Below are 26,453 nucleotides of genomic sequence, written 5' to 3'. Positions count from 1 at the left end.
CGTTCACCTCTCCCATAATCTCTTTCCCCTTGTAAGTAACCATTGTTTTGCTATAATTCCAGGGGACTGCAGTGGGGTCTCTCATAGGGCTCTGCGGTGCGCGGCTAATAACCACAGGCTCATTCAGCCTTGGTGAAATTACCGGCCCCCGCACCACATAAGTCCCTTTTGGCACATACAACTTTGGCACATTTAGTGTGATTTCCTCTGCTCAAATCTTTTGGGAGTGTTCAACATGAGCTGTTCTTTCCTTAGCAGGTGCTGCCCCAGTATTTGCTTCTACAACTTTTCTGCAACTTGATGGATTTGAGTGATTTTCTTCTCATTTTTGACTTGTTTTGCCGCTGCTTTGGGTTTTGCCTCTGAATCAGCAATGGCAATGATGGCTTTTAAGGCTGAATCAAACTCTTTATCATCACAAATCATTCCAATGACCGGACCGTTATTGTGATCCGGTAATGGATTGTTAGTCACATTGGGGACTTCATCGTCCCTCAGTACCACTCGTTTTTGGTCTATCAAATTCTCAATTGCCCTCTTGAGAGTCCAATAATCCTCCGTATCATGACCATCTTCCCCCGAATGATAGGCACACCTAGTACCAGGCCGGTATGATGGAGATTTCGGATTTTGCCGGTTTGGAGGCACAGGTTGCAATAGACCCATCTAGATTAATTTTGGAAACAGGCTAGAGTAGGACTCACCAATATGGGTGAAGTAGTTTCTCCTGGGAGGTTCACGAGGGCGTGTATCATGTTGGTAGTTGTTTTGCAGTGGATGGGGGTTATATGGAGCTTAGTGGGGATGGTTATTTCTAGGAAGTGGAGCTCGATTTTGGTTGTAATGCTGTTGTGGCCGTGTATAGGGTTGGGCATTCATCACCGCATAGGGAGGAGGTGCCACATCTTATACTGCATCTTGATGAGGGTAGTCATGTTGTGGGGTTCTAGGAGGCAGGTAGGAGTGATCACGTGATCGACGGGGGCCTCACGAACCTGAAGCCATCATGGATCCTTCTTCCCTCTTCTTTTGATTTGCTAAACCTCTCGAGCCGTTCTGGATGGATTGGGAGGTGGCTCTCAAAGCAGATTGACTTATGATTCAGCCAGTTTTCAAACTATTTTCTACCATTTCTCCGATTTTTATGGCCTCTGCAAAAGGTTTGCCCATGGCAGACATCATGTTCTGAAAGTAATCGGCCTTTTGGGCTTGCAAGAAAATATTGACCATTTCTGTTTCATCCATAGGCGGTTTCACTCTGGCTGTTTGCTCATGCCACTTGATAGCATATTCACGGAAACTTACCGCGGTTTTCTTCTTGAAATTGGTCAGGGAATTCCTATCTGGAGCTATATCAACATTGTATTGAAATTGCCTGACGAAATCTCGGGCTAAGTCGTCCCATATATGCCAATGGGAGATGTCCCGGTCCATGTACCATTCTGACGCAATTCCCGTCAAGCTCTCCTCGAAATAGGCCATCAAAAGTTCTTCTTTTCCACCCGCCCCTCTCAGCTGATTGCAATATCTTTTCAAATGAGCGATCGGGTCTCCGTGCCCATCGTACTTTTCGAATTTTGGCATTTTAAAGCCAACAGGCAAATGAACATGAGAAAACATGCACAGATAGGAGTACGAGACACTCTTTTGGCCACTCAGGCCTTGCATGTTCTTAAGACTTTGTTCGAGACTTTTCATCTTCCGAGCCATTTCTTCCTGCTCGGAGTTTCTTGCCGTTCTTTCCTGTTCCACTGGAGACTCGTATTGCGGGTGCTGAGGATAGGGGTTTGGGGTGACATGAGCTGTGTCTAGCTGAAATTGTGGTACTTGAAAAGTGAAAGCTGACGGTTCGAAACATGGCCTAGGCACTGTTGTCTGTGCCATAGTAGAGACTGGTGGTGCGGTGAATATTGTAGAAGATACTCCCGAAAACAGTGCTTAGGGGCGAACCTCAGAAGGCATACCAGTGAAATTAGCTGATATAGTGGGGTACCCAAACGGGATGAATAGGTTGGTTACGAGAATGGGGACGTTGGAGTTTCCGCTTGTCCTGGGAAGCAGTTCAGGAAACCCGGGGATTGTACTGGGCAGTTCTTTGCCATTAGACCAAGCGTCCCACATCTCTAGCATACGGCAACGCAACCTTCTATTTTCTTCAGCAGCTGCTGATTCTGAATGTGGGATAACCGATACCGGACTATCCTTAGAAGGATCAATAATTGGTAGATGACTTTCGGAGGCCATAGGAACACTGCCTTTGTATTTTGTGAAGGATGGGAAGCCAGATTACCAACAAAACCAACCACCAAACAGGACCTGTCTAAACTTGCACACACAACAACCTTGTCAGTTTGAGACATTTGACAGATATGGAATCGCATATTGGGGATGCAATGCACCTGGACAGTTAAATGTTTCTAAATATTTTTGCTACGACTGTGTGTTTCATCCCGGCTTTACTATCTCTTTTCTCAAATTTCGAATCCTAATTTTGTTTCCTTTCTCTTTTTGGTGTTTTTATTCTTTTTTCTTTCTTGTTCACTCAATTTTACTTCCTTTTCTCTCCTTTTCTTTATCATTTCGGTTTATTTTTCACTCAGATTGTCTATAGCTATGATCGAATCTGATGGGGATTGCCTACGTATCATGACGGCGCACGAATCAGATCATTACGTAGTTCAGGAGATCAGAAATAAAATAAATAAACTAACTCTTTTTGTTTACTTATATACAAATAATCCGAAAAATCTCCTAGCAATGAAAATATTTTCAATTGTTTTTTCGATTTCGATTTTTTATTTTATTTTATTTTTATTTTTGGGAATTGGTGAAAGAAAGACTTCTAAAGAAGAAAGAAAATATTTTTGGATTTTGATTTTTTTTTTGTAAATTTCAAAAGAAAGAAAATAATTTTTTGGATTTTGATTTTTGTTTTTGAATTTTGGGAGAAAGACTTCTAAAAAAAGGTAAAAAAATATTTTTTTGGATTTTGATTTGATTTGTTTTCTTTTTTCGAATGAAAGACTTCTATAAAGAAAATATATTTGGGTTTAAAGTTTTTTTATTTTTTTATTTGTTTGGATTTTCTAAGAAAAGACTCCTAAAGAAGGAATTAAAGAAAAATATTTTTTGATTTTTGAAAATTGGGGGCCGGAACCGATGAGGTTTGCCTATATATCTCATATCCAGTGAGAATCAAACTCGCGTAGTTCGATCACTTTTGACGGAACAGAGGAAACATGACTTTTTTTAAAAATATTAGCTTATTTTCTTTCTTTTTTTTTCAAAATTTTGACAGAGTTTCGGAATTTTTCAAATACCTACCTCTCACTATTTTTTTTTTCTTTTTTTTCTTTTTTTTTCTTTTCCTATTCTAGAAACCAATCAACATGCAAGCCGACACAAACAAATGCGCAAGTAGCATGTAAGATGCATCAGGATGGTCTTTTTAAATTGGGTACACATGTCCTAGACGGACCCAACCCCTGTGTTGAGTCCCCAAAGTCAATATGCATGTGATGCAAATAAACGTTCCTACTAGGGATCCGGCATGAGGCTATGTTATTCTAAGTTTAAATCCTAGGGTGTATTGTTTTAGACCTAGCTTACCCGAGCGGGCAACTCGAGTCGAAGGGGGGCAGCGTACCGGGAATACAGAAGATTCAGAAGACTCAGAGAGAAGAGGGTTTCGTAATAGTTTATACACAGTTCAATCAATATCAAAGCGGTAAAAAGCGACAATTAGCAAATTAGGCCCAAATACGTAAAAATAAGATAATAAACAAAAGCCAATTATAACAGTTATTCTAAGATCGAATTCTGAACCCTGAACCAGAGATTCTGGGTTCGTTCCCCAGCAGAGTCGCCAGAGCTGTCACACCTCCTTTTTCCCGAGGGGATAGGGATAAGAGAGTTTTTCCAATTAAAGTGACATTATTCGAAATGAGATTATTTATTTAATTCAGAGTCGCCACTTGAAATAATTTATGGTGTCCCAAGTCACCGATTTATTTTAAATCCCAAATTGAAGAAATTTGACTCTATTTATGGTCCGCGAACACAGAAGATCGGGTAAGGAATTTTATTAACCCGAGAGAAGGTGTTGGGCATTTTCGGGTTCCGTGGTTTTAGCACGGTCGCTCAACTATTAATAATTGGCTTAATTATCTAATTTATTACATGTTTTAGGCCTATTGTGCATTTTTTAATCGCCTTTAATATTTATGGAATTTTTGAACAAGTCGTGATGTCGCGCACTCGTTGTTTTTGAACACATCGCAAATCGCGTAACATGAAATGCACCCGCGATTTATAACATGTTTATTTTATTATTGTTTGAAGTTATGGTCGGGTCACATGAAATGTGCACCCGAATTGGGAATTATGTATCATGACTATGCCGCAGGAACCGTACCCATAGTCGTGATAATTTAATTGCACGCCTAAAGCAAACTCCGATGTTTGAAATTATTTAAACTAATTTGAGATGATCATGAAAAGGCAAGGATTATGAAAATAATTTATTGTGGAATGAGTATAAGATTCGATAGTGAAAGTCTAAAGATGCTCATAATTAATTTACTAAGATTGAATTGGTGCAAGAACACTCAAAAGAGGTATTTATTTGCGACCAAATTGCAAAATGACTAACCAATTCGTTGTTAGCAGGTATTAAAGATGACAGATTATTGAAGGCATGCCAACAATTAGGGAACCAACAAATTCAGAGTCCATTGGACTCTTTAAATTAGGATAACATGTTGGGCTATGGCCCAAATTGACTCAATTTGGTCTTTTACTGAGACTGTGCACGTTCAGATGCCTAGTCTCCTTTGGTTTCTGATTATTAAAGATGGAACGAAGCGTTTGTTTAAACACTCATAATACTGAATCGAAACATATATAAAAGAAACAAATACTCAGGAATTAAAGAGAAACTGTTCATACAAAGAGAAATCCAAATTACAACTAAATGGCCTTTTAATTAAATTACAATTATAATAAGCATTTGTTCTCTTTGTTACTGTCCGATTTAGACTCGAAATCTATTCAACAATGGATTTGATCAACTGGTAATCAAATCCAATGACAACCTCCACATGCCAACATCAAATCAAAATTACACCATTAATTTCGTGAGCCAACACTCAAATGAAAAAATAATATTGTTTCAATCATATACTTAATACATAAAAGAATTTGGGTCATGTCTAAAACAGTAGTATTGAAATACTATTCACTATTAATTCAAACAAAGGTAATCTAGGCATAAAACTTTTCAACAGTGATAGACCATCTTTGATCACACGAATCCAAACTTGCACATCTTATTAGTACAAAAAGAAAGAGACTCAGATTTCAACAGTCCAATCCCAAATTGAGCAGTATATAACTCTTAATACAACACATAAACTGAATTCTAATTGAAACAAACGGATTTCTAGCATCTTTTAATCATTAAATCTCTGAAATCAACATGCTTCTCATAGGGAAAATAACAAAACCTTCATGTAGTTACTATATTAAAGTTAACCATTCAATTCATGTGCAAAAACCGAACAAACAATAAATTTAAACAAATGCAGCAGATAACTTCAGATAAAACAGCCCATACTTAAATACAAATCAAAGCAGAATACAAGTCTACATACCTAAAGGCAGCAACAATCTAACACAACCAAATAAAGGCTTTGAGATGAATCAGTTAAGGAAGAAAAACGAAGAAGAGATGATGTCAAGTTCGGCAAGCAGAGGTAGCAGATTCCAACCCAGCAAAAACAACAATCCTAATAGCATGAAAGTCTTTTGAGATCCCAGAAAATATCAATCAAACATGCTAGAATTCGAAAACAGCTTTGTATCTCCTTCCCTTTTTTTTTTGTTGATTTTTTGAAGTTGAATACTAAGAACTTTTCTTTCAAATTTCAGCTTCTATTAGTGTTCTTTTGAGTGAGTGAATATGCAGAAAATAATGCCTGTGTGTGAGGGAGTGTGAGGTTTCTTATATAGGCAAATGTGAGGGAATAATTCTAGGGAATGCAGTCCCTAAAAATAAGGAGAAAAGACATCTTTTAAAACTGAATTGGATAGCTGTTGGACAACTGTCCATTCAGATATTTTTTCAGCCCTTGTATCTTCTGAATTTACCCCTTTTTACCCCCAAATTTGATTTAATTCCTTTGTTCTTTTGCATTTTAATCCCTACTGCACTGTTCTAGAAACATCTCAACCACCTAACAGAATGATTCTCTTATAATTCTATTTCCTTTAGCCCCCCTCAAATCCTAGCTAATGTCTTCTTTTGCTTACTAATTTCTTTTTATTTACAATATTCATTCCAAAATTACTGCTCTTTATTTTTACTTTAACAAAAAATAAACAATTAACACGCAATAATTAACTAAACCAAATTAACAGCAAATAAACCAACACAAAACTAAACGTAAATTCACTGAGTCAATCCTTGACTAAAGCATGCTAATTAAAATAATATGCAATTTAAACTAATCAATTCAAGCAGAAAATGACTCTAAACATTTAGACTAAACCAAATCGAACATTCACAAAGAACCAAAAGGACTGAAAAATAGTAAAAGGACAAACGAAGAAAGAGAGGAATGACTTATACCTATTTGGGTTGAACTCGAACAAACACTGACTGCAGTAAAGCAAACATGCCCGAATTCCAGCGTACAAGAGGAATTGCTAAACTAGCAATGCTAATTGCGAGCCGAATTTTTAAAAGAGACGAAATTTTAGGAAGAAAACTGGGTGGTGATTTGAGTTTGATGAAATTCGGACAATGAAGGAGACGGAATAAAATCACCATCAATCAATAGCTCTCATTGAGAGTGACTGATTGAGGCCAGTTTAAACCTAAAATGGCCCGACCTTCATAGATAATCAACAAAGAACGAATAGGATTTTTCTGGGGTTTTTAGATCTGAAAATTGGGGAAATCTGAGGTGTTTTGAAGGAATCTAAAAAGAGATATGAGATGAGGAAAAGATGAGGGTTACAGGGTAAAAATTTGGGGAGGTTTAGGCGATTTTCGGTGGCGACGAAGCAGAGAGTGAAAGGGGGGAACTGTGAGGATGTCTCTAGGGTTAGGGGGTTCCGACAGATTTAAGGGGCTTGAGATTTCAGTTTCCAGCCGTTGGATCAAGTTTGATGAAGGGCTGGGATTAGGACGGGTAAAACAGGGTCGTTTTGGGTCATTGAAGGGGTGGACCGTTTTATTTTTTGTTTCCTGTAAGGGTCTAGGCTGGGGGTGGATTTTGGACAGCATTGGGCCATTGCTTTTGGCCCATTTTGCAGAAGACCCAACAAAACCTCTTCTTTTCCTTGTTTTCTTTCATTTTAAATTCTACAAATTTGATTAAAAGTCCTAATTCAATTCTAACTTAACTCTAATTTGCAAAATTAACCTACTCACTTTTTTTAATATTTAAATAATTAATTAACCTAAGACTAATGAAAGAAAATAAATAATTTAAAACTAAAAGCTAAAAATATAAGAGCCTATAGTATTTTTGTGATTTTTGTTTAATAATATAATTAATTTATGTAATTAGATTCTAAATACAATTAAGATCTAAAATGCTATACAATGAAGAATTAAATATTTTTTAGTATTTTCTTATAATTTTAAAATATTAAATGTGCAACTAAATGCAGACAACAATTAACAAGAAATTTCTAAAATTCTATAAAAATTAAAATAATTAAAACAAATCTATTTTTGTGAATTTTGTAGGAGTATTTTTTGTCGGGCAAAAATCGCGTGCTCATAGTTTCTAGTAGTTTTTTACTTGAATAGATCCAAAATGCACAAAAAAAGGTACTCATTTCCATTAGCTAATAACTGGTAGTAGTAACAAATTACTATCGCAGATTAGCAGATACAACTGGGAGGATTCATTATGAATAGAGCACTAATTAATAAACTTATGATTAGTGAATATCAAAGAGAGTGATATACATTTTCACTGTAATTTTTAACTGTTAAAGTACTTAAATTACTTAATCACTTAGATGTAAATACCGAGTTCGAGTAAATCTTTTTCAGTTTGATGCGAATTAAAATGGGTTAAAGATGATGAATATTAATGTTCTATGTTGTCTATCATAAATTTACCCACTATAATTGTAACATTATTGTCTTTTACCCACAATAATAACAATAAAATTACTGAAGTTTTCCTATATACTATAACGACAACCTACACATGATGACATGAAGGTGATTGTACTGTTATATTGTGATTGTATTGCTATATTGCGTAAATTTCGGTGAATACTTTTACGGTATAATATTTTGTGATTTAATACTATAATGTGTAAAATTCAATTACTTTAGTGTGATGAAAAATAGTTTTATAAATTTATCATTATAGTGCATAAAGTTTCAATGATCACACATGAATAAATTTGTGACTTCACTGCTCTTAGTGTGTAAGAATTCAGTTATTTTAGTATGACCAAAAATAGTTGTGTAGTTTTTCTGTTATAGTGCATAAAATTCTTCAATAATTTTGATATCGTTGAAGGAGTTCCACATTTGATTCATACGTAGATGGGAACATTCATTTGCCGGCGAAGATATAATTTTATTATTAGAGATTAGGACAATATGTTGGATTAACAATTGAATTATGAACTTTTCTCATTTTACCAATTTTTTTTTTTTGCACAAATAGCTGGTTAGATTTACTGTTTAATTACTTTATCTAGCTGGTATACATAGGTAATACACTAATTATATATGGTTACATTTATACTATATATGAATTATACATATATTATTCACCAGCTAATTTTAATTTAAGCAGTTGGATGAACAACTATTTAGGTTAATTCTTCTTTTATGAATTCAAAATCCAAACATTTCCACGAAATGTACCAATGGACTAACATTTGATTGTTTGTTATAAGACATTTATGTCATTAACCCACTTTTTTGAATGAGTTTAAGTTATATACACAATTACTGTAAGAACTTTTTATACTATTAGATCATCTTGATTTATTGTAGCAAACAATTTGTCTTATTCTCAAGATCACGAGAGCTCCACACTTTAAGGAAGTTTAGCTCTGAATATACTTTAAGTGACCTAATAGTGTAGAAACTGTGTATAACTTAAACTCTAAATGAATATGTAAATTTACCATGTTGAGTGATGTGAAGTTGACTAACAGATCACAAGATTCTTGATTAATAGTTACTTCTTGAATTTGAGCCTGCAATATATGCATTTTAAAATGAGAAAATTACCTGGATATTCCTTTTTGACAAATGGAAGCAAGATGGCAATAGGATTGACCAGGTCGAACTATAAGTAGTAGACCCCTCTTTGGTTGTTTGGAAAAAAAGAGAAAAAGTATAACAAGCCCAAACCAAACAAACTTATTTCCAAAACTAGACTTTGCTTTAACAATGGGCATGAGCTGGTTAATAGCAACTTTAGCCATTGCTGCTTTCTTTTCTTCCCAATTAGTTTATGCCTATGATCTCAACCCTCTACAAGACATATGTGTTGGAGTTCAAGACTCTAACTCTTCTGGTAATTTATCCTTCTATAGTACTCATAAAAGCTTTTAAAACTAAATTCTTCTTTCTTTTTTCTTTTTTAACAGTATGTTATATAATCAATGTTGTTAAAAGTCATATATTGCTTTGTTGCTTAAAACGATGAAGAAATGTGAAGCGAGGGGTTATCACTTTATAGGTGAAGCCACATGCTTCAAAGAAATGTGTCTTGCAAATAATGACACACACTGATCCCGAATAAGAAAGAGTCAGTTCTCCGAATGATCTCAAATTTGAGGAGGAGTTGGACTAACGTCGTCATTATTATAAATTAGATGTCGAATTAGGTTATTCTTAGTGCGAATTGATTATTTATAGTATTAAAATCATATATATTTAATTCTCCATAAATTATGTGCTTCACTAATTCAAAAAGCATACACTTTGCTTCTCACTTCTCGTTTCAAGCCTCATGAATTTTCCCTTTTTTTTTTTTTTTTTGCACTTTCACTACTAAAATACAAAAAAAAAAAAAAAATTAGCGACGGACAAATTCTGTAGGTAAACCAAAAACTCCATTGCTAATCCTATTTAGTGACGGATTAGCAACAAATTATCAAGAAATTCTCTGTTAGCTATGAGCGATTTAGCGATAGAGTAACAACGAAGTTCGTAGCTAATTTTATTTTTTTTTGTAGTGTTTTCGCTTTTATAAGTTTTAGCTCTTAATCAATGAATAACATATTAGCTTCATTTTGTTTCACTTATGCAGTTTTCGTGAATGGACAGTTTTGCAAAGACCCAAAGCTTGCAAAATCAGATGATTTCTTTGCTTCAGGTCTTAATGTAAGAGGAAATATAGCGCTGCCTAAGTGGGGTTATTCTGTGACTATTTTGGATGTAAATACAATGCCTGGACTCAACACTCTTGGTATTTCTATATCTCGTGCTGACTTAGAACCGAAGGGTCTAGTCCCATTTCACACACATCCTCGAGCTACTGAGCTCATAACTATATTGGAAGGTACTATTTATGCTGGATTTCTTCTCCCTGATTTTCCCAACATTTTTAAGAGTCATCTCTTCTCGAAAATTTTGAATCCTGGAGATGTATTTGTGATCCCACAAGGTCTTATTCACTTCCTGTATAATGTGGGACATAAAAATGCTACTGTACTTGCTTCTTTCAACAGTCAACGTCCTGGATTCGTCATGATTCCTAGTGAAATCTTTGCTTCAGATCCGCCTATTCTAGACGATGTTCTTGCCAAAGGTTTCCAGCTTGATAAGAAAGTGATCAAGCAACTTCGGAAGAAATTCTCCTAGGAGATGCCATTACAGACAGGGGCTCACTTGAACCTATAGTTTCGGCTCAGACCCTATATATCTTTCCTCATTAAATATGTACAAATAATAGCTTTTGAACCCATTAAATTAGATGAAGTATGATAGAATTTCGAATCTGAACCCATGTAGTTTAAATTCTAGATTCGCATCTGATTAACGATATTATATATTGTGTGCTGAAAGTTGTGTGTAGCTTGTTCACAAGCAATGTGGGAATGTATTCGTATACTTTTCTTTAACGTTACCATTTCCATTAACAAATTCCTATAGCAGATAAGCAACTGGGAGGATTCACTATGAATACAACACTAATAAACTAGTGATTAGTAAATAGCAAAGAGCTTGACAATTTGATGTGAACTTATAAATAGAAGCTGTCATTTTCACTAATTCTCTATCCGTCGTGTTGTTATTTTTCAAAAAAGGAATAAAGTCAAGGAACTAGTTGTGAGCTAATTAAACTATAAATGTTATATTTATGCTCGCAATGTCCATTTGGTACATTCAATTTTTGGTATATAAATAAGTAGGAGTACTATCTATTATTTAGGGGTAATTTCATGGTTCAATTTTACTTTATTGCACTAAAGTCCAATCAAATAATCTAATTGAAAATATCATATCTTCAAAAGCTCATTACTTCAATAAAGGCATTGAAGTCAGGATGGCAACCTCAATATTTTTTCTAATGAATCCACAAATATATTAAAGTTTCTCCTACTAACAGACTGAAATAACATTAATGAGAAAAGAAAAACTTCCCCATCACATCACTAATCGGCATAGGATTCAAGATAAGACCAGGATTCGAGTCAAGTCGATGTTTTCTTGATTGAATTATTTGTTGAAAAGGAAAGGAATTGCCGGGAGAGACAAAAAGTTTTACTAGTTATAATTACTCATAAATTAGTGTAGTTTGACAAACGAATTACTGAAGTAAATTTGGAAAAGAATATGATTTTTCATTTTGGACCCGTTAATTTTTTTTTTGTGCGCCTAGAAGATAACAAAAGATATTTTTACACAATTAGCCGGTCGGATTAACTGTTTATTTTTTCGAGCATGTATACATAAATTATATACTGATTATATACAGTTATATAAATTTAATACATGGATTATAAATATATTATACATATGTCGGTTATCTTAAATTTAGCGGTTGGATAAACGACTACTTAGGTTACTTCGAGCATGTGTCTTGATGTCACGACCCAAAATCTAACCTGTCGTGATGACGCCTATCTCAGTACTAGGCAGGCCGACAACATCAATAACCCACGATTTTCTTTAAATTTTAAAACGTAACGTTTAATACAATACCAAAGATCTAGCAATTTTCGATACAACACTCCCAAAACCTGGTGTCACTGAGTACATGAGCATCTAATATGAGTATAAGTCTGGAAAATACGGTCTATAATAGTCTGAGACCAAATACAGTTAACAAGGAGATAGAGAAGGAGAGACAAGGTCTGCGGAGCACGGCAGCTACCACAAAATCTCCTGAAAATCAACTACACGAAATGATCAACACCCGCTATGTTCAGGAACACCTGGATCTGCACACGAAGTGCAGGGTGTAGTATGAGTACAACCAACTCAGCAAGTAACAATAATAACTAAGGAACTGAAGATAATGACGAGCTACACAATCATAGTTCACTTTCAGTAGTTCCAGCAAAGAATAGACATATTTTCAAATCCGGCAGTTTAAGTCAAATCAATTTTATACAGTTCAATTTCAAGTAATCCGGATATAAATTCTTTCAGAGATTTCACAACAATGACAGATAGCAACCAAGTGCAACAACAAATGTAAAGCAAGTATAACCTCTCAGGCAACAGTCACTCAGCTCATCACAACAGCTTAACCACTCGGCTCTCAGCCCTCAGCACTCACACTCAATGGGTACTCGCGCTCACTGGGGTGTGTACAGACTCCGGAGGGGCTCCTACAACCCAAGCGCCATAATCTGCACGGATAACTCACGTGCTATAATATCCTGCACGGATAACTCACGTGCCATAATATCCTTACCTCACCGACAGGCCCTCGACCTTACTCAGTCCTCAACCTTTCAAGTCTCTCGGGCTCTCAGGAATCACAAAGATCAGCCCAAACAAAGATAACATAGTTTATCAATAATTATCCAGAAATACTGAGGTATAATACGCAAGAAAAATCATGACTGAGTACAAGACAATAATTAGCAAATAATTTAACAAGTACATGACCTCTACGGGTCTCAACAGTACTATAACATAGCCTAAGGATGATTTCTAACATGATTTATAGTCAAGTTTCTTCAACACATAGAGATCATATAGCTAACAATAAATTATTCAACTTTACAGTTTTCTGGGACGGACCAACTCACAATCCCCTCGGTGCACGCCCACATGTCTGTCACCTAGCATGTGCGTCGCCTCCAAAATAATCACATGATACCAAAATTCGGGGTTTCATACCCTCAAGACCAGATTTATAATTGTTACTTGCCTCAACCCGTGTAATTTTTTATTTCGCTATGCCCTTTCCACAATAATTGGTCTCCGAAAGGCTTGTATCTAGCCACAATTAATTCGATTCAATCAATACCAATTATTGTAATTAATTCCATAAGGAGATACTAATTTTGCTTCCAATAAAATCTGAAATTAACTCAAAAATTGCTAGTGGGGCCCACGTATCGGAACCTGACAAAAGTTACATAATATGAACGATCCTCCAACTACGAGTCCAACCATACAAATTTCACCAAAATTCGACACCAACTCGACCCTCGAATCTTCAATTAAAGCCTATGAAGATTTCTACCATTTTCAACCCAATCCTTACCCAATCCTTACCCTATGAAGATTTCTACCATTTTCAACCCAATCCTTATCCATTTGAACTTAACAATCTTTTCACAACCTTATTGGTATGTATACATAATACTCTTATACCCAAGAAATATACTATAAATCACCCATTTGTTTTTTTACTCCAAATCCGAAATTGAAGGATTGAGGAAAGAAATTCTTACCTCTTTGAAGCCCTAACAAGATCCTTGTGAAATCTTCAAACCTTGAATTAGAATTGATGGATAAATGACTAAGTCTTCACTTTCTCTCTCTAAAATGCTCTCACCTCTCTCTAAAATATCAGATTTTGGCTAAAAAATGAGCTTCAAGGGCTATAAATCGAAGGTGGGCCGGGTAAAAAATTAGAAAGAATGGAAGCTCCAGCGCAGTTATGCGACCGCATAACAGGTATGCGGTCCGCATATCCGCCGCATAATTTGGCCTCCAAAGTTGGGCGTTACTGACCCGGTTTGCGATCATTATGCAACTCGCATACTTGTTTATGCGGTCGCATAATGCACCGCAAAACAGGTATGCAGTCGCATAGTGCACTGTAGATTTTTCTCAAATCTTGCCCCCCTCTTGATCCACTTTGCAACCATTATGTGGTCCGCAGAGTGATTCTGCGATCGCATAGTGGTCGCAGAAATGACCTTTTTCTAACAAAAGTTTTCTTTACACATCAGTGCATAGTTCAACCCAAAAAGTCCGAGCCTTCTATAATCTTTGCTTCTAATTGATCTATCTCGGCACCACCAAACCTTAGTTTCCTTAGAAAAATTTCTCTGGGGTCGTTACACATAAGTTAATATCCGGTCAACCTTTTCAACTTAAATTCTAAACCTGGGAACTAAGAGCTCTAAATCATTTCAAAACCTCACCGCACCCAAACCAATTACCCCGGCAAGCCAAATAACAACTGTAATTCACAATTTGAGCAGTAAATGGGGGAACGAGATTGAAATAGTCAAAACGACCGGCTAGGTTGTTACACTTGAGTCCCTAGCTTGATCTATCATAATTTGTTGAAAACTAGAAGTTTAAAGGTTTAAATAATTCCTAAGTTTGACCGTAGGTTGACTTTGTTGCTATCAGGTTCGAATTACGACTCCGGAACTTGGTATAGGTTCATTTAAGTATTTATAATTTGTCTGCAAAACTTGGTGCAAAACAGAGTTGATTTGACGTGATTCGTACGTCAGGTTTAAAAAATTAAAAGTTCTTAAGTTTCTTTGAAATTTTATTTGTTTTGGTGTCCGATTCGTGGTTCTAGGTGTCATTTTGATGTTTTGATCGCACGAGAAAGTTTGTATGATGTTATTACACTTGTGTGCATGTTTGGTTTGGAGACCGAGGGGCTCGGGTAAGTTTCGGATAGGCTACAAAATGGTTTTTGACTTAGAGTAATAAATGGTGCTTCTTTGCTTCTGGTGTTACCTGCAGTTCTCGCAATTGCGAGGTCTAACTCGCAAATGGAGATTCGCTTTTGCGAAGGATACTTCGCATATGCGAGCATGAGTTAGCTGGGCAGGACTCGCAATTGCGAGGAAAATGTTCGCATTTGCGGACTTGACAGTGGTCGCAATTACGATCTAAGAGTCGCATTTGCGACTTAGCAGTTCTCGAGCAGGCTTCGCATTTGCGAAGTAAAAGTGCGCAATTGCAGAGGCTGGGTGTTTGCAATTGCGAACAAATTATCGCATGTGCGACGAAGACATGCTCAGTGACTTCTTCGCATCGCAATTGCGAACTATGTATTGCAGTTGCGATAACTGCATTTGGGTAAAAGAGGAGAAAACCGGGATTTAGCTTATTTCTTTCAAACTCTCAACCCTAAACACCCTATAGGTGATTTTTCCGATAGGTATTCTTCCTAAATACATTAGTAAGTGACTTCAATCTACTTTTTTTCAATTACTAATTATATTTCATAAGTTTTTAATATGAAATCTAGGATTTTCATGGTAGAAATTAGGGATTTGGGTAGAATTAAGAATTTTTATAAATTTGAGATTTAGACCTCGAATTGAGGTCGGATTTCGAAACAAATTACATAATCGGGCTCGGGGGTGAATGGGTATTCGGATTTTGGTCCGAATTTTAATTTTGACCAAGCGGGCACGAGGTTGACTTTTGTTGACTTTTTCAATAATGATCTTAGTTTCTAAGGCTTATTTTGATCATTTGGTTAATAATTTGCTAGATTTGGTTGGTGTGGAGGCTTGTTCGAAAGGTAAGGTCGTGGTTGAACTTTGAGTTAATTGCGATGTGAGGTAAGTGTTGGGTCTAACCTTGATTTGAGTGAATTAGGGACCCTTGGAATACATGTTATGTGAATTATGCACAGTTACCCTACTTGCTTCCCTACATTCATTGCTTCATAGTATATCTTTTTTCATGCCTTAGTTGCTACATGCTTATTTGATTTCCATGTCATAATTGCTACTTGCCATTTAGTATTTCTTGTATTAAATTGTCCACCCCCCTCCCCCCCATAATTCCATGCTTATATACTACTTGTCTCTATTTGCTTCCCTTACATATCTAAATTGTCTTTTGCCTTGTTTTCCTTAGAGTTTCGTATTAATTTTTGCCTTCATTGATGAAATTTCACTTGAATGCATTGTTAAATGGTAGATACTATTAAGTTGGTAAAGATGAGACATCCGAGTAGTCCGAGTCTCTTCGGTTATCATGTTATTCTCTATTGCCGTACGTTTATTCTCTTGACATATGATTTTTCGTAAATCTTGATTATTGAATTATTATTGTTAATTGAACTTTTTTGGGGAGAGGGTTGCACGCCGCAACGGAAGTTGAAAGGAAATGAATTGAAAAGACGGAAAAAGGATGGACTATGATGTTGACAAATGATTATATTGTGGGATCGGGTTGCGGGCAACAACATATTGTTTAAAGTTTATATTGTGGGGTAGGGTTGCACACCGCAACATGTTGATATAAGTTATAATTGTTGTGATTATTGAATTGGCCTCGGTTGTTGAGATGCGTTATATGACTGGTTATTTGGGACTCTTTGCTAGTTGATTTGAGTTCGTTGATATGAGTTACCTGCTTTACTTCTATTCGTGTCTTTCTGTTATTATTATTATTATTATTATTATTATTATTATTATTATTATTATTATTTCATTATTATTATTATTATTATTATTACTATTATTATTATTATTATTATTATTATTATTATTATTATTATTATTATTATTATTATTATTATTATTATTATTATTATTATTATTATTATTATTATTATTATTTGTCTACGTACATGTCTTGTTATAGCCTCGTCACTACTTCGTCGAGGTTAGGCTCGACACTTACAGAGTACATGGGGTTGGTTGTACTCATACTACACTCTGCACTTCTTGTGCAAATTTTGGAGTTGGTCTCAACGTCGTACCATAGACTTTCTCGGATCCAGCTACCTAGAGGAGACTTGAGGTATAGCTGCACGATGTCTTCAACTCTGAAGTCCCCTTCTATTTCCTTTAGTTTTTTATTTAATTCAGACAGTTATGTTTATTTCAGACCGTTATTTATAGCATCTTAGACGCTTATGTATTCGTGACACAAATTCCGGGGTTTATATTTGGAATTCGTCAATTATTAGTTATTTACTTTGTTTCAGACTATTTAGTTTCTATATTGTCATAAAAATTGAAAAAATGGCTAATAATTACATTTAACGTTGGCTTGCCTAGCAAGTAAAATATTAGGCGCCATCACGGTCCCGAGGGTGGGAATTTTGGGTCGTGACAAGTTGGTATCAGAGCACTAGGTTGCCTAGGTCTCACGAATCATGATCAAGCTTAGTAGAATCTGGAGGATCGGTACGGAGACATCTGTACTTATCTCAAAGAGGCCATGAAGTTTAGAAAAAAATTCACTTCTTTATTTCTCTGTTGTGCGATTTTGTTCTATCATTGATGATTGAATCATTCTATTCTTGTTCTCTCGCAGATGGCGAGAACACACAAAACATTAGCAGCAGGATAGGAGCCGGAGCCCCCTTTGGCAGCTACGACCAGGTGCAGAGGTCGAGGCCGAGGCCAGCTAGGGGCCGAGGCCTAGAGCTCGAGCAGCAACACCCGCAATGGATCCTTAGGTAGATTTTGATGAGGAGGTTCCAACTCAGACATAACCCATTGGACCAGCTCAGGTCCCGGAGGGATTCTTAGCCACTCAAGTGCTTCAGGACACTCTAGTCCGTTTGGTGGGCCTTATGGAGAGTGTGGCCCAGACCGGTGCATTTCCAATGGCACCAACCGTCTCTCGGGCTGGGGGAGGACACATACTCACTATACTCACACTTCAGAGCAGGTGGATCCCCTATATCAGACTCCATCAGCCCATCCAGTTGGGGTGGTTCTGCCGGTTATTGTGGCACAGGCGGGGTGATAGGCCCGCTTTGTCTTCTGAGGCTATGTTGAGGTTGGATATGTTGAGGTGCTGCGGAACATGGGTATAGTTGAGACCAATTGGGTCGATTTTGTAGCATTTCAGATGACTGGTTTCGCTAGGAGATGGTGGAGATATTACATGTTGACTAGACCAACTGGTTCACTTGCACTTACCTGGGATCATTTCTCACAACTATTTTTAGATAAATTCATTCTTATTACTCTGATAGAGAATATCGCAGGCTGTTCGAGCATTTTTAACAGGGTAGTATAACTGTCACCCAGTATGAGACTCGATTTGTGGACCTAGCTCGCTAGTAGGAGAGTAAGGTGATTTATTGATGGGCTCACTTACACTATCAGGCTACAGATGGCCAAGGAGACCGAGAGTGATATTTCTTTCCAGACGGCCGTAGATATTGCTAGACAGATCGAGATGGTTCGTGCTCAGTAGAGGGGGCCGATGTATGATAAGAGGCCTCATCATTTTGGTGGTTTTAGTGGTGCCTCATCTGGAGGACGGGGTTCTTTAGGTAGAGGACATCCTCCTAGGAAGTTTCAGTCAACTCTTCAGGTAGCCCATAATGCTTCAGGCGGTCGTGGTTCTTATGGGTATCGTTTCGAGAAGCCAGCATTAAGTGCACATTCAGCTCCTATCAGTGCACCACCGCTTCAGATTTAGTACAATGGCTATTCGGTTCGTCAGGGTCAGTCTTCATTTTAGCAGCCTTAGCAGCCGAGCGATTGCTTTGAGTGTGGGGACATAGGTCACATCAGGAGGTATTGTCCTAGATTGTCGAGCAACAGATCTCAACAAGGATCTCGTGCCATTATACCGGCACCGGTTTCCCTATCGCCCCTGCAGCCAGCTAGAGGTAGGGGTCAGGCAACCAGAGGTGGAGGTCAGGCCGCTAGAGGTGGAGGTCAGGCTATTAGAGGTGGAGGCCAGCTAGCTAGAGGCCATCCTAGAGACGTATTTCAGAGTGGTAGGGCCCAACCCTGATGTTATGCTTTCCCATCTAGGCTTGAGGATGAGTCATCTGACGCCGTTATCACAGGTATTGTTCCAGTTTGACATAGATATGTTTCAGTTCTATTTGACATGGGATCTACTTATTCCTACGTGTCATCCTATTTTACTTCATATTTGATTGTACCTCGTGATTCTTTGAGTGCTCCTATGTATGTGTCCATGCATGTGGGAGATTCTATTATTGTAGATCGTGTCTATCGCTCGTGTGTGGTTACTATTGGGAATTTTGAGACTAGCGTAGATCTCCTACTTCTTGATATGGTAGATTTTGATATCATCTTGGGTATGGATTGGTTGTCACCTTATCATGCTTATTGGATTGTCATGCAAAGACGATGACCTTATCCCTGCCGAGGCTGCCTCGATTAGAGTGTATGGGGACTCTTGGACATTCTACTAGCACAATTATTTCTTATGTGAAGGCTCGACATATAGTCGAGAAAGGTTGTCTAGCATATTTGGCCTACGTTCGTGATTCTAGTGTGGATGTTCCTTCCATGAATTCAGTACCATTTGTGCGTGAGTTTACAGAGGTATTCCCCGCCGATCTGCCGAGGATGCCACTCGACAGAGATATTGACTTTTGTATTGATTTGGCTCCGGGTACTCAGCCCATTTCTATTCCACCATACCGTATGGCGCCACCTGAGTTGAAGGAACTGACTGAGCAGTTATAGGATTTTGCTTGATAATGGGTTCTTTAGGCCTAGTGTCTCACCTTGGGGCGCGCCCGTGTTGTTTGTGAAGAAGAAGGATGGTTCTATGATGATGTGCATGGACTATCGACAGTTGAACAAAGTGACCATCAAGAACAAGTATCCGTTGCCGAGGATTGATGACTTATTTGATCAATGTCACGACCCCAAATTTCCTCCGTAGGATGTCATGATGGCACCTAGTCTCTAAGACTAGGTAAGCCTATCAATGCGGAATAATAATAAATATCTGAAATAAATAAACTACAATTCAAACAATTTTAACTCCCAAAACCCGGTAGAAATAAGTCACAAGCTTCTAAGAATTTATTCTCAATGTCTCTATATGTCAAGGTCTAGATAAAATATAAGGAAGCAACATAAAATGATAGAAGGGGACTCCGGAGTCTGCGGACGCTGGCAGATATACCTCGAAGTCTCCGTGCGCAGGTAACTCAATGACGTCTAGGCTGGTAAAATGTACCTGGATCTGCACAAAAAGATGTGCAGAAGCGTAGTATGAGTACACCACAGCGGTACCCAGTAAGTGCCAAGCCTAACCTCGGTAGAGTAGTGACGAGGTCAGGTGAGGCCCTACTGGAATATAATAATGGCATGGTAAAATATTTATCAATGTAGTAAAATAAAATGACATTGAAAATGAATCAAATAGTATGTCACATTTAATGACACCAAATAATTGCAAATAATATCTCGTGGAAATCAAAACAGAATTTCCTTCAACTTTATGAAAATCACAATAATAATCAAAGGCAACTACAGCCATAAATCAATATCAACAAGGGCACTCCCGAGGTACCGCCTCGTAGTCCCAAATCATAAATAAATTCACAATATCTCATTTCCTTATATCACCGCGGGAGCCTTCACAATTTATTTAAAGAAAACATTTTTCCCGAAATAGCATCCCGCGTTTTAGCCACCCTTATCACACCGCATGACTTCTGGTAGTTCCCCTACTAGCCACGCGTATCAAGCCACCCTTATCTCACCGCATGCGTTTCAACACCCAGACCTTATACCACCGCATGCGTATCAATATCAAAATATATCACAATTTGCACCTCAAGTGCTTAAATAATTTAACTTGCCAAAATAATTCAACAACAATATTTTTTCACAATAAAGAGCTCACGGCTCATGCCAAAATAAATCATCAATAATAGTTTGCCACAATAAAGAGCTCACGGCTCATGCCAAAATAAATCATCAATAATAGTTTTCCACAATAAAGAGCTCACAGCTCATGTCAAAATAATTCATCAATAATATTCTTCCACAATAAAGAGCTCACGGCTCCCTCACAATGAGTATAAAAATATTCAGGAGTAAATAATTTAGGAAAATAATATTTCAAAATCTTTACTACGTTGCTTCAATATCAAGTTTAAAAATGTCAAATACTTCATATTAATAATATTTAATTTAAAGAAAATTAACCTTCAAATAATGCACAGAATAAAAGAAACCAAGTTTCAACTAAACAGGTAAAACAATTAGTAAGAAAAGATCAAACAAATTTGAAGTATATATCTCACATCAATGATGAAGAATATAACAAGATAAAATAATTTAATAAATGCGCAACAGTGATCTACACAATTTAAAAATATAATCTTTCGCAAATTAACTCGTGTACACACTCGTCACCTCGTGCACATGACTTTCAACACATTTCAATAATCACATTAATACATATTCTAGGGGAAATTTCCCCCACACAAGGTTAGACAAGTCACTTACCTCGACTTACTCCAATTTAACCAAGTATTATGCTTTTTCCTCGAATTTCCGACTCCGATCGACTCGTATCTAGTTATAATTAATTCGATACAGTCAACAAAAATTATAGTAATCAATTTCATAAGAAAATATTACATTTTCGGTAAAATCCGAAATTAGCTCAAAATTTGCCCGTGGGACCCACATCTCGGAATCCGGCAAAACTTATAAAATCCGACAACCCATTCAATTACGAGTCCACCCATACTAATTTTACCAAAATCCGATAACAACTCGACCTCCAAATCTTAAATTTTCGTTTTTGGAAGATTTTGCAAAAATCTTGATTTTTCTTCCATAAATTCACGGATTCATGATGTAAATGAGTATGGAATCATGAAATATAATCAATATAGGATAAGGAACACTTACCCCAATATTTTCCCGTGAAAATCGCCCAAAAACCGTGCTCCAAAAATCCAAAACGAAATGAATGAAATGAGCATTTTTGGTCCTTAAGTTTCTGCCAATCCGTCACTAAAAGTCCATTTTTCGTCACTAAAAGTCTACCAGAAACAGCTCTACCAGTCTTATTTCAATTAATCATAACTTTATGTACAAATGTCCAAATGATAAATGGTTTAACTTTCTGGAAACTAGAATCCACCGACTACAACTTTTATGTTTTGTAATTATTCCGATTCCTTATGCATTGCGAGAAATAATCTCCCAAAGTTGGCTGCATGCATCAGAATTTCTGGCGAAATTTCTGGCGAAACTGCTCTACCAGCCTTCTTTCAATCCATCATAACTTTCTGTACAAATGTCCAAATAATTCATAGTTTAACTTTCTGGAACCTATAATCCAACGACTACAACTTTCATGTTTCGTACGTTTTCTGATTCCTTATGCATTGCGAGATATAAGCTTCCAAACTTGGCTCCACGTACGGAATTTCTGCAAACAGAAATTTCCAGCACTTTGTCCGAAATTCATTCCGTTTACCTTCCGAAATCCACCCGAGACCCTCGGGACCTTAACCAATTATTCCAACATGTCCCAAAATACCATACGAACTTAGTCGAGGCTTCAAACTACATCAAACAACATCAAAACGACGAATTGCACCTCAAATCAAAATCAATGAACTTTGAACTTTCAAATTCTATATCTTGTGTCGAAACACATCAAATCAATTCGGAATGACTTCAAATTTTGCACACAAGTCATAAATGACAAAACTGAGCTATGAAAATTTTCAGAATCGGATTTCGACCCCGATATCAAAAAGTCAACCTCTCGGTCAAACTTCCCAAAAATTCAACTTTCGGCATTTCAAGTCTAATTCTACTACGGACTTCCAAATAAAATTTCGATCACGCTCTTAAGTCCAAAATCACCATACGGAGCTGTTGGAATCATCAAAATTCTATTCCGGGGTCGTTTGCACATAATTTGACATCCGGTCACTATTTGAACTTAAACTTTTAATTTTTCATTAAAATTCTATATCTCGGGCTAGGGACCTCAGAATTTGATTCCGGGCATACGCCTAAGTCCCAAATCACGATACGAACCTACAAAAATTATCAAAACACTGATCCGAGTCTGGTTGCTCAAAATGTTGACCAAAGTCAACTCAGTTGAGTTTTAAAGCTCTAATTCACATTTTAATTCATTTTTCACCTTAAATTTTCCGGAAAAGTTTTACGGACTGCACACGCAAGTCGAGTAATGATAAATAGTGCTTTTCGAGGTCTTAGAACACAGAATTAATTATTAAATTTAAAGATGACATTTTGGGTCATCACATTCTCCACCTCTAAAACAAACGTTCGTCCTCGAACGGAGTTAGAAAAAGTACCTGAGCTTGTGAATAAGTGTGGATAACGGCTACGTATATCATGCTCGGTCTCCCAAGTCGCCTCCTCGACCGGATGACCCCTCCACTGAACCTTCACAGAAGCAATGTTCTTTGTCCTCAGCTTTCGAACCTGCCTATCTAAAATAGCCACTGGTTCCTCAATATAAGATAGATCCTTGTCCAACTGAACCGAACTGAAGTCTAACACATGAGACGAATCCCCGTGATATTTTCGAAGCATAGAAACATGGAATACCGGATGAACTGCAGAGAGACTAGGTGGTAGCGCAAGTCTGTAAGCCACCTCTCTAACTCTTTCAAGAATCTCTAAAGGCCCAATATACCTAGGGCTCAAATTGCCCTTCTTCCCGAACCTCATCACACCCTTCATAGGCGAAACCCGAAGCAATACCCGCTCATCAACCATGAATGCAACATCACGAACCTTCTGATTCGCATAACTCTTCTATCTAGATTGGGATGTACGAAGTCAATCCTGAATCAAGTCTGTACCCAATAGCCTAGCCTCGCCCGGTTCGAACCAACCCACTGGGGACTAGCACCACCTACCATATAAGGCCTCATACGGAGCCATCTGGATGCTTGACTGGTAACTGTTATTGTAAGCAAACTCCGCAAGTGGTAAGAACGGATCCCAAGCACCCCTAAAATCTATCACACACGCACGAAGCATATCCTCCAGTATCTGAATAGTGCGTTCGGACTGCCCGTCCATCTGAGGGTGAAATGTTGTACTCAACTCTACCCGGGTACCCAACTCACACTGTACTGCCCTCCAAAACCGTGAGGTAAACTGTGTACCCCAGTCAGAGATGATAGATATTGGTACACCGTGAAGTCTGACAATCTTGCGAATATATACCTGAGCCAGCTGCTCTGAAGAGTAAGTAGTAATCACAGGAATGAAATGAGCTGATTTGGTCAGCCTATCCACAATCACCCAAACTGCGTCCAACTTCCGCTAAGTCCGTGGGAGCCCAACAACGAAATCCATAGTGATCCTCTCCCATTTCCATTCTGGAATCACTAACTTCTAAAGCAATCCACTAGGTCGTTGATGCTCATATCTCACTTGTTGACAATTTAGACACCGAGCTACATACTCCACTATGTCTTTCTTCATCTTCCTCTACCAATAATATTGCCTCAAGTCCTGCTACATCTTCGTAGCACCCGGATGTATGGAGTACCGCGAATTATCAGCCTCCTGGAGAATCAATTCACGAAAACCATCTACATTAGGCACACATAGCCTACCCTGCATCCGTAATACATCTTCATCTCCAATAGTGACTTCCTTGGTATCGCCGTGCTGAACTGTGTCCTTAAGGACAAGCAGATGGGGGTCATCATACTGACGTTCCCTGATACGATCATAAAGTGAAGACTGGAAAACCACGCAAGCCAAAATCCAACTCGGCTCGGAAACATCCAATCTAACAAACTGGTTGGCCAAGGCCTGAACATCCATGGCTAAAGGCCTCTCTACTACCGGTAAATATGTTAAGCTACCCAAACTCTCCGCCTTACGACTCAAGGCATCGGCCACCACATTGGCCTTCCCCGGATGATAGAGAATGGTGATATCATAATCCTTAAGCAACTCTAACCATCTCCGCTGCCGTAAATTAAGATCCTTCTGTTTAAACAGATGCTGTAGACTCCGGTGATCAGTGTATATTTCACAATGGACACCGTACAAATAATGCCGCCAAATTTTTAAGGCATGAACAATAGCTGCTAACTCCAGGTCATGTACATGATAATTCTTTTCATGCACCTTTAACTGTCTGGACGCGTAAGTAATCACCCTACCGTCTCGCATCAACACTGCGCCGAGACCAATACGTGACGTGTCACAATACACAGTATAAGATCCTGTACCTATAGGTAATACCAATACTGGGGTTGTAGTCAAAGCTATCTTGAGCTTTTGGAAGCTGTCCTCACATTCCTCGGTCCATCTGAATGGAGCACCCTTCTGGGTCAATCTGGTCTTAATAGTTGTTCATAATCAATTACCGAATCATCAATTAACTTCATGTTAACAAAAATCTTATTTCAAACTTTCACAATACTGATAACGAGACACGAGGCATGAAGACCTCAAACTTATTTACCCAAATTAACGAGTCACATTTAACGCCACCTAGGCGGGCACCTACCTCGTAGGTTAAAAATTAATAATTACCACACGAATTTGACAACTATGCACAAAGAATTTCATATAAGAATTTTCAAATAAGCCTAACAGGCATGACTCCCTATTAGTACTATAGTACAAATTTAATTTCACAAGGGAGAACTTAAACACAAGAATTTTCCTCACAAGGATCTCGTCCTTATATAACTTCCACCACAGCTCGTAGCCCGGTTTAAACATATCAATTTATATAAAAATGTGAGGATCTCGTCCTCAGTTCTGAATCACAAGTAATATGCACATCGTGCCAATTGCAAATTTCTATTTTCTCCTTTTAAATAATTTCGGTTACACCAAATCACAACACATAATGAACCCCACACCGGTAGGGCATATAATTCATAATTTGCAATTAATTATTCGGAATTTACATCAAAATTTACCGAAATGAGTAACAAAAAGCCACATTTAGCCTCACAGCTCTTATTAGTGACCAACACGAAATGATAGGCGTAGTTATCTCCATAAAATCTCCCAACAGGGGTAAACACATAAGTAAATTATAGAATTATGAAGCTCACTCATAATTGGAGCACAATAGGAAGACTCATTTCGATATTGAGAACCGAATCAACTTAAGGAAATTATTCCTTTATATTAAATCGAGGTCGTACCTGTAACGACACCATCTGATGTAGCGACCTCCGCCATACCGTAAAATAAATATATCAACGGCTGGGTCTCCACCTCTAGGACGCCTTTTACCCGTATGTCCTCCACCCTTAACTGGTCGTGTGGGTGGT

At 37.6% G+C, this 26,453-nt stretch overlaps 2 protein-coding genes across 2 annotated transcripts; one reads left to right on the top strand and one right to left on the bottom strand.

Moving 5' to 3' along the window:
- Nucleotides 1–1,101: 1,101 nt before the first annotated feature.
- Nucleotides 1,102–1,884, bottom strand: LOC142168824 (uncharacterized). Its single transcript, XM_075229984.1, has one exon. The coding sequence runs from the start codon at nucleotides 1,882–1,884 to the stop codon at nucleotides 1,102–1,104; it is 783 nt and encodes a 260-aa protein (XP_075086085.1).
- Nucleotides 1,885–9,381: 7,497 nt separating this feature from the next.
- Nucleotides 9,382–11,107, top strand: LOC107815892 (germin-like protein subfamily 1 member 17). The gene is made up of 2 exons (XM_016641539.2): nucleotides 9,382–9,563; nucleotides 10,302–11,107. The coding sequence occupies exons 1-2, from the start codon at nucleotides 9,437–9,439 to the stop codon at nucleotides 10,853–10,855; spliced, it is 681 nt and encodes a 226-aa protein (XP_016497025.1). The 5' UTR covers nucleotides 9,382–9,436; the 3' UTR covers nucleotides 10,856–11,107.
- The last annotated feature ends 15,346 nt before the right edge of the window (nucleotides 11,108–26,453 follow it).

This window comes from Nicotiana tabacum, chromosome 14 (genome assembly GCF_000715075.1).
Source record: "Nicotiana tabacum cultivar K326 chromosome 14, ASM71507v2, whole genome shotgun sequence".
NCBI classification, from domain to species: domain Eukaryota; kingdom Viridiplantae; phylum Streptophyta; class Magnoliopsida; order Solanales; family Solanaceae; genus Nicotiana; species Nicotiana tabacum.
Note: the sequence above shows the minus strand (reverse complement) of the source record. Positions and strands in the feature narration are given on the sequence as shown.

Excerpts from the sequence above, each read along its gene's own strand:
- LOC142168824 (XM_075229984.1), bottom strand. The coding sequence starts at position 1,884 with ATGGCACAGACAACAGTGCCTAGGCCATGTTTCGAACCGTCAGCTTTC.
- LOC107815892 (XM_016641539.2), top strand. The coding sequence starts at position 9,437 with ATGGGCATGAGCTGGTTAATAGCAACTTTAGCCATTGCTGCTTTCTTT. Across the intron at positions 9,564-10,301 it reads TCAAGACTCTAACTCTTCTG|TTTTCGTGAATGGACAGTTT; the intron begins GTAATTTATCCT and ends TCACTTATGCAG.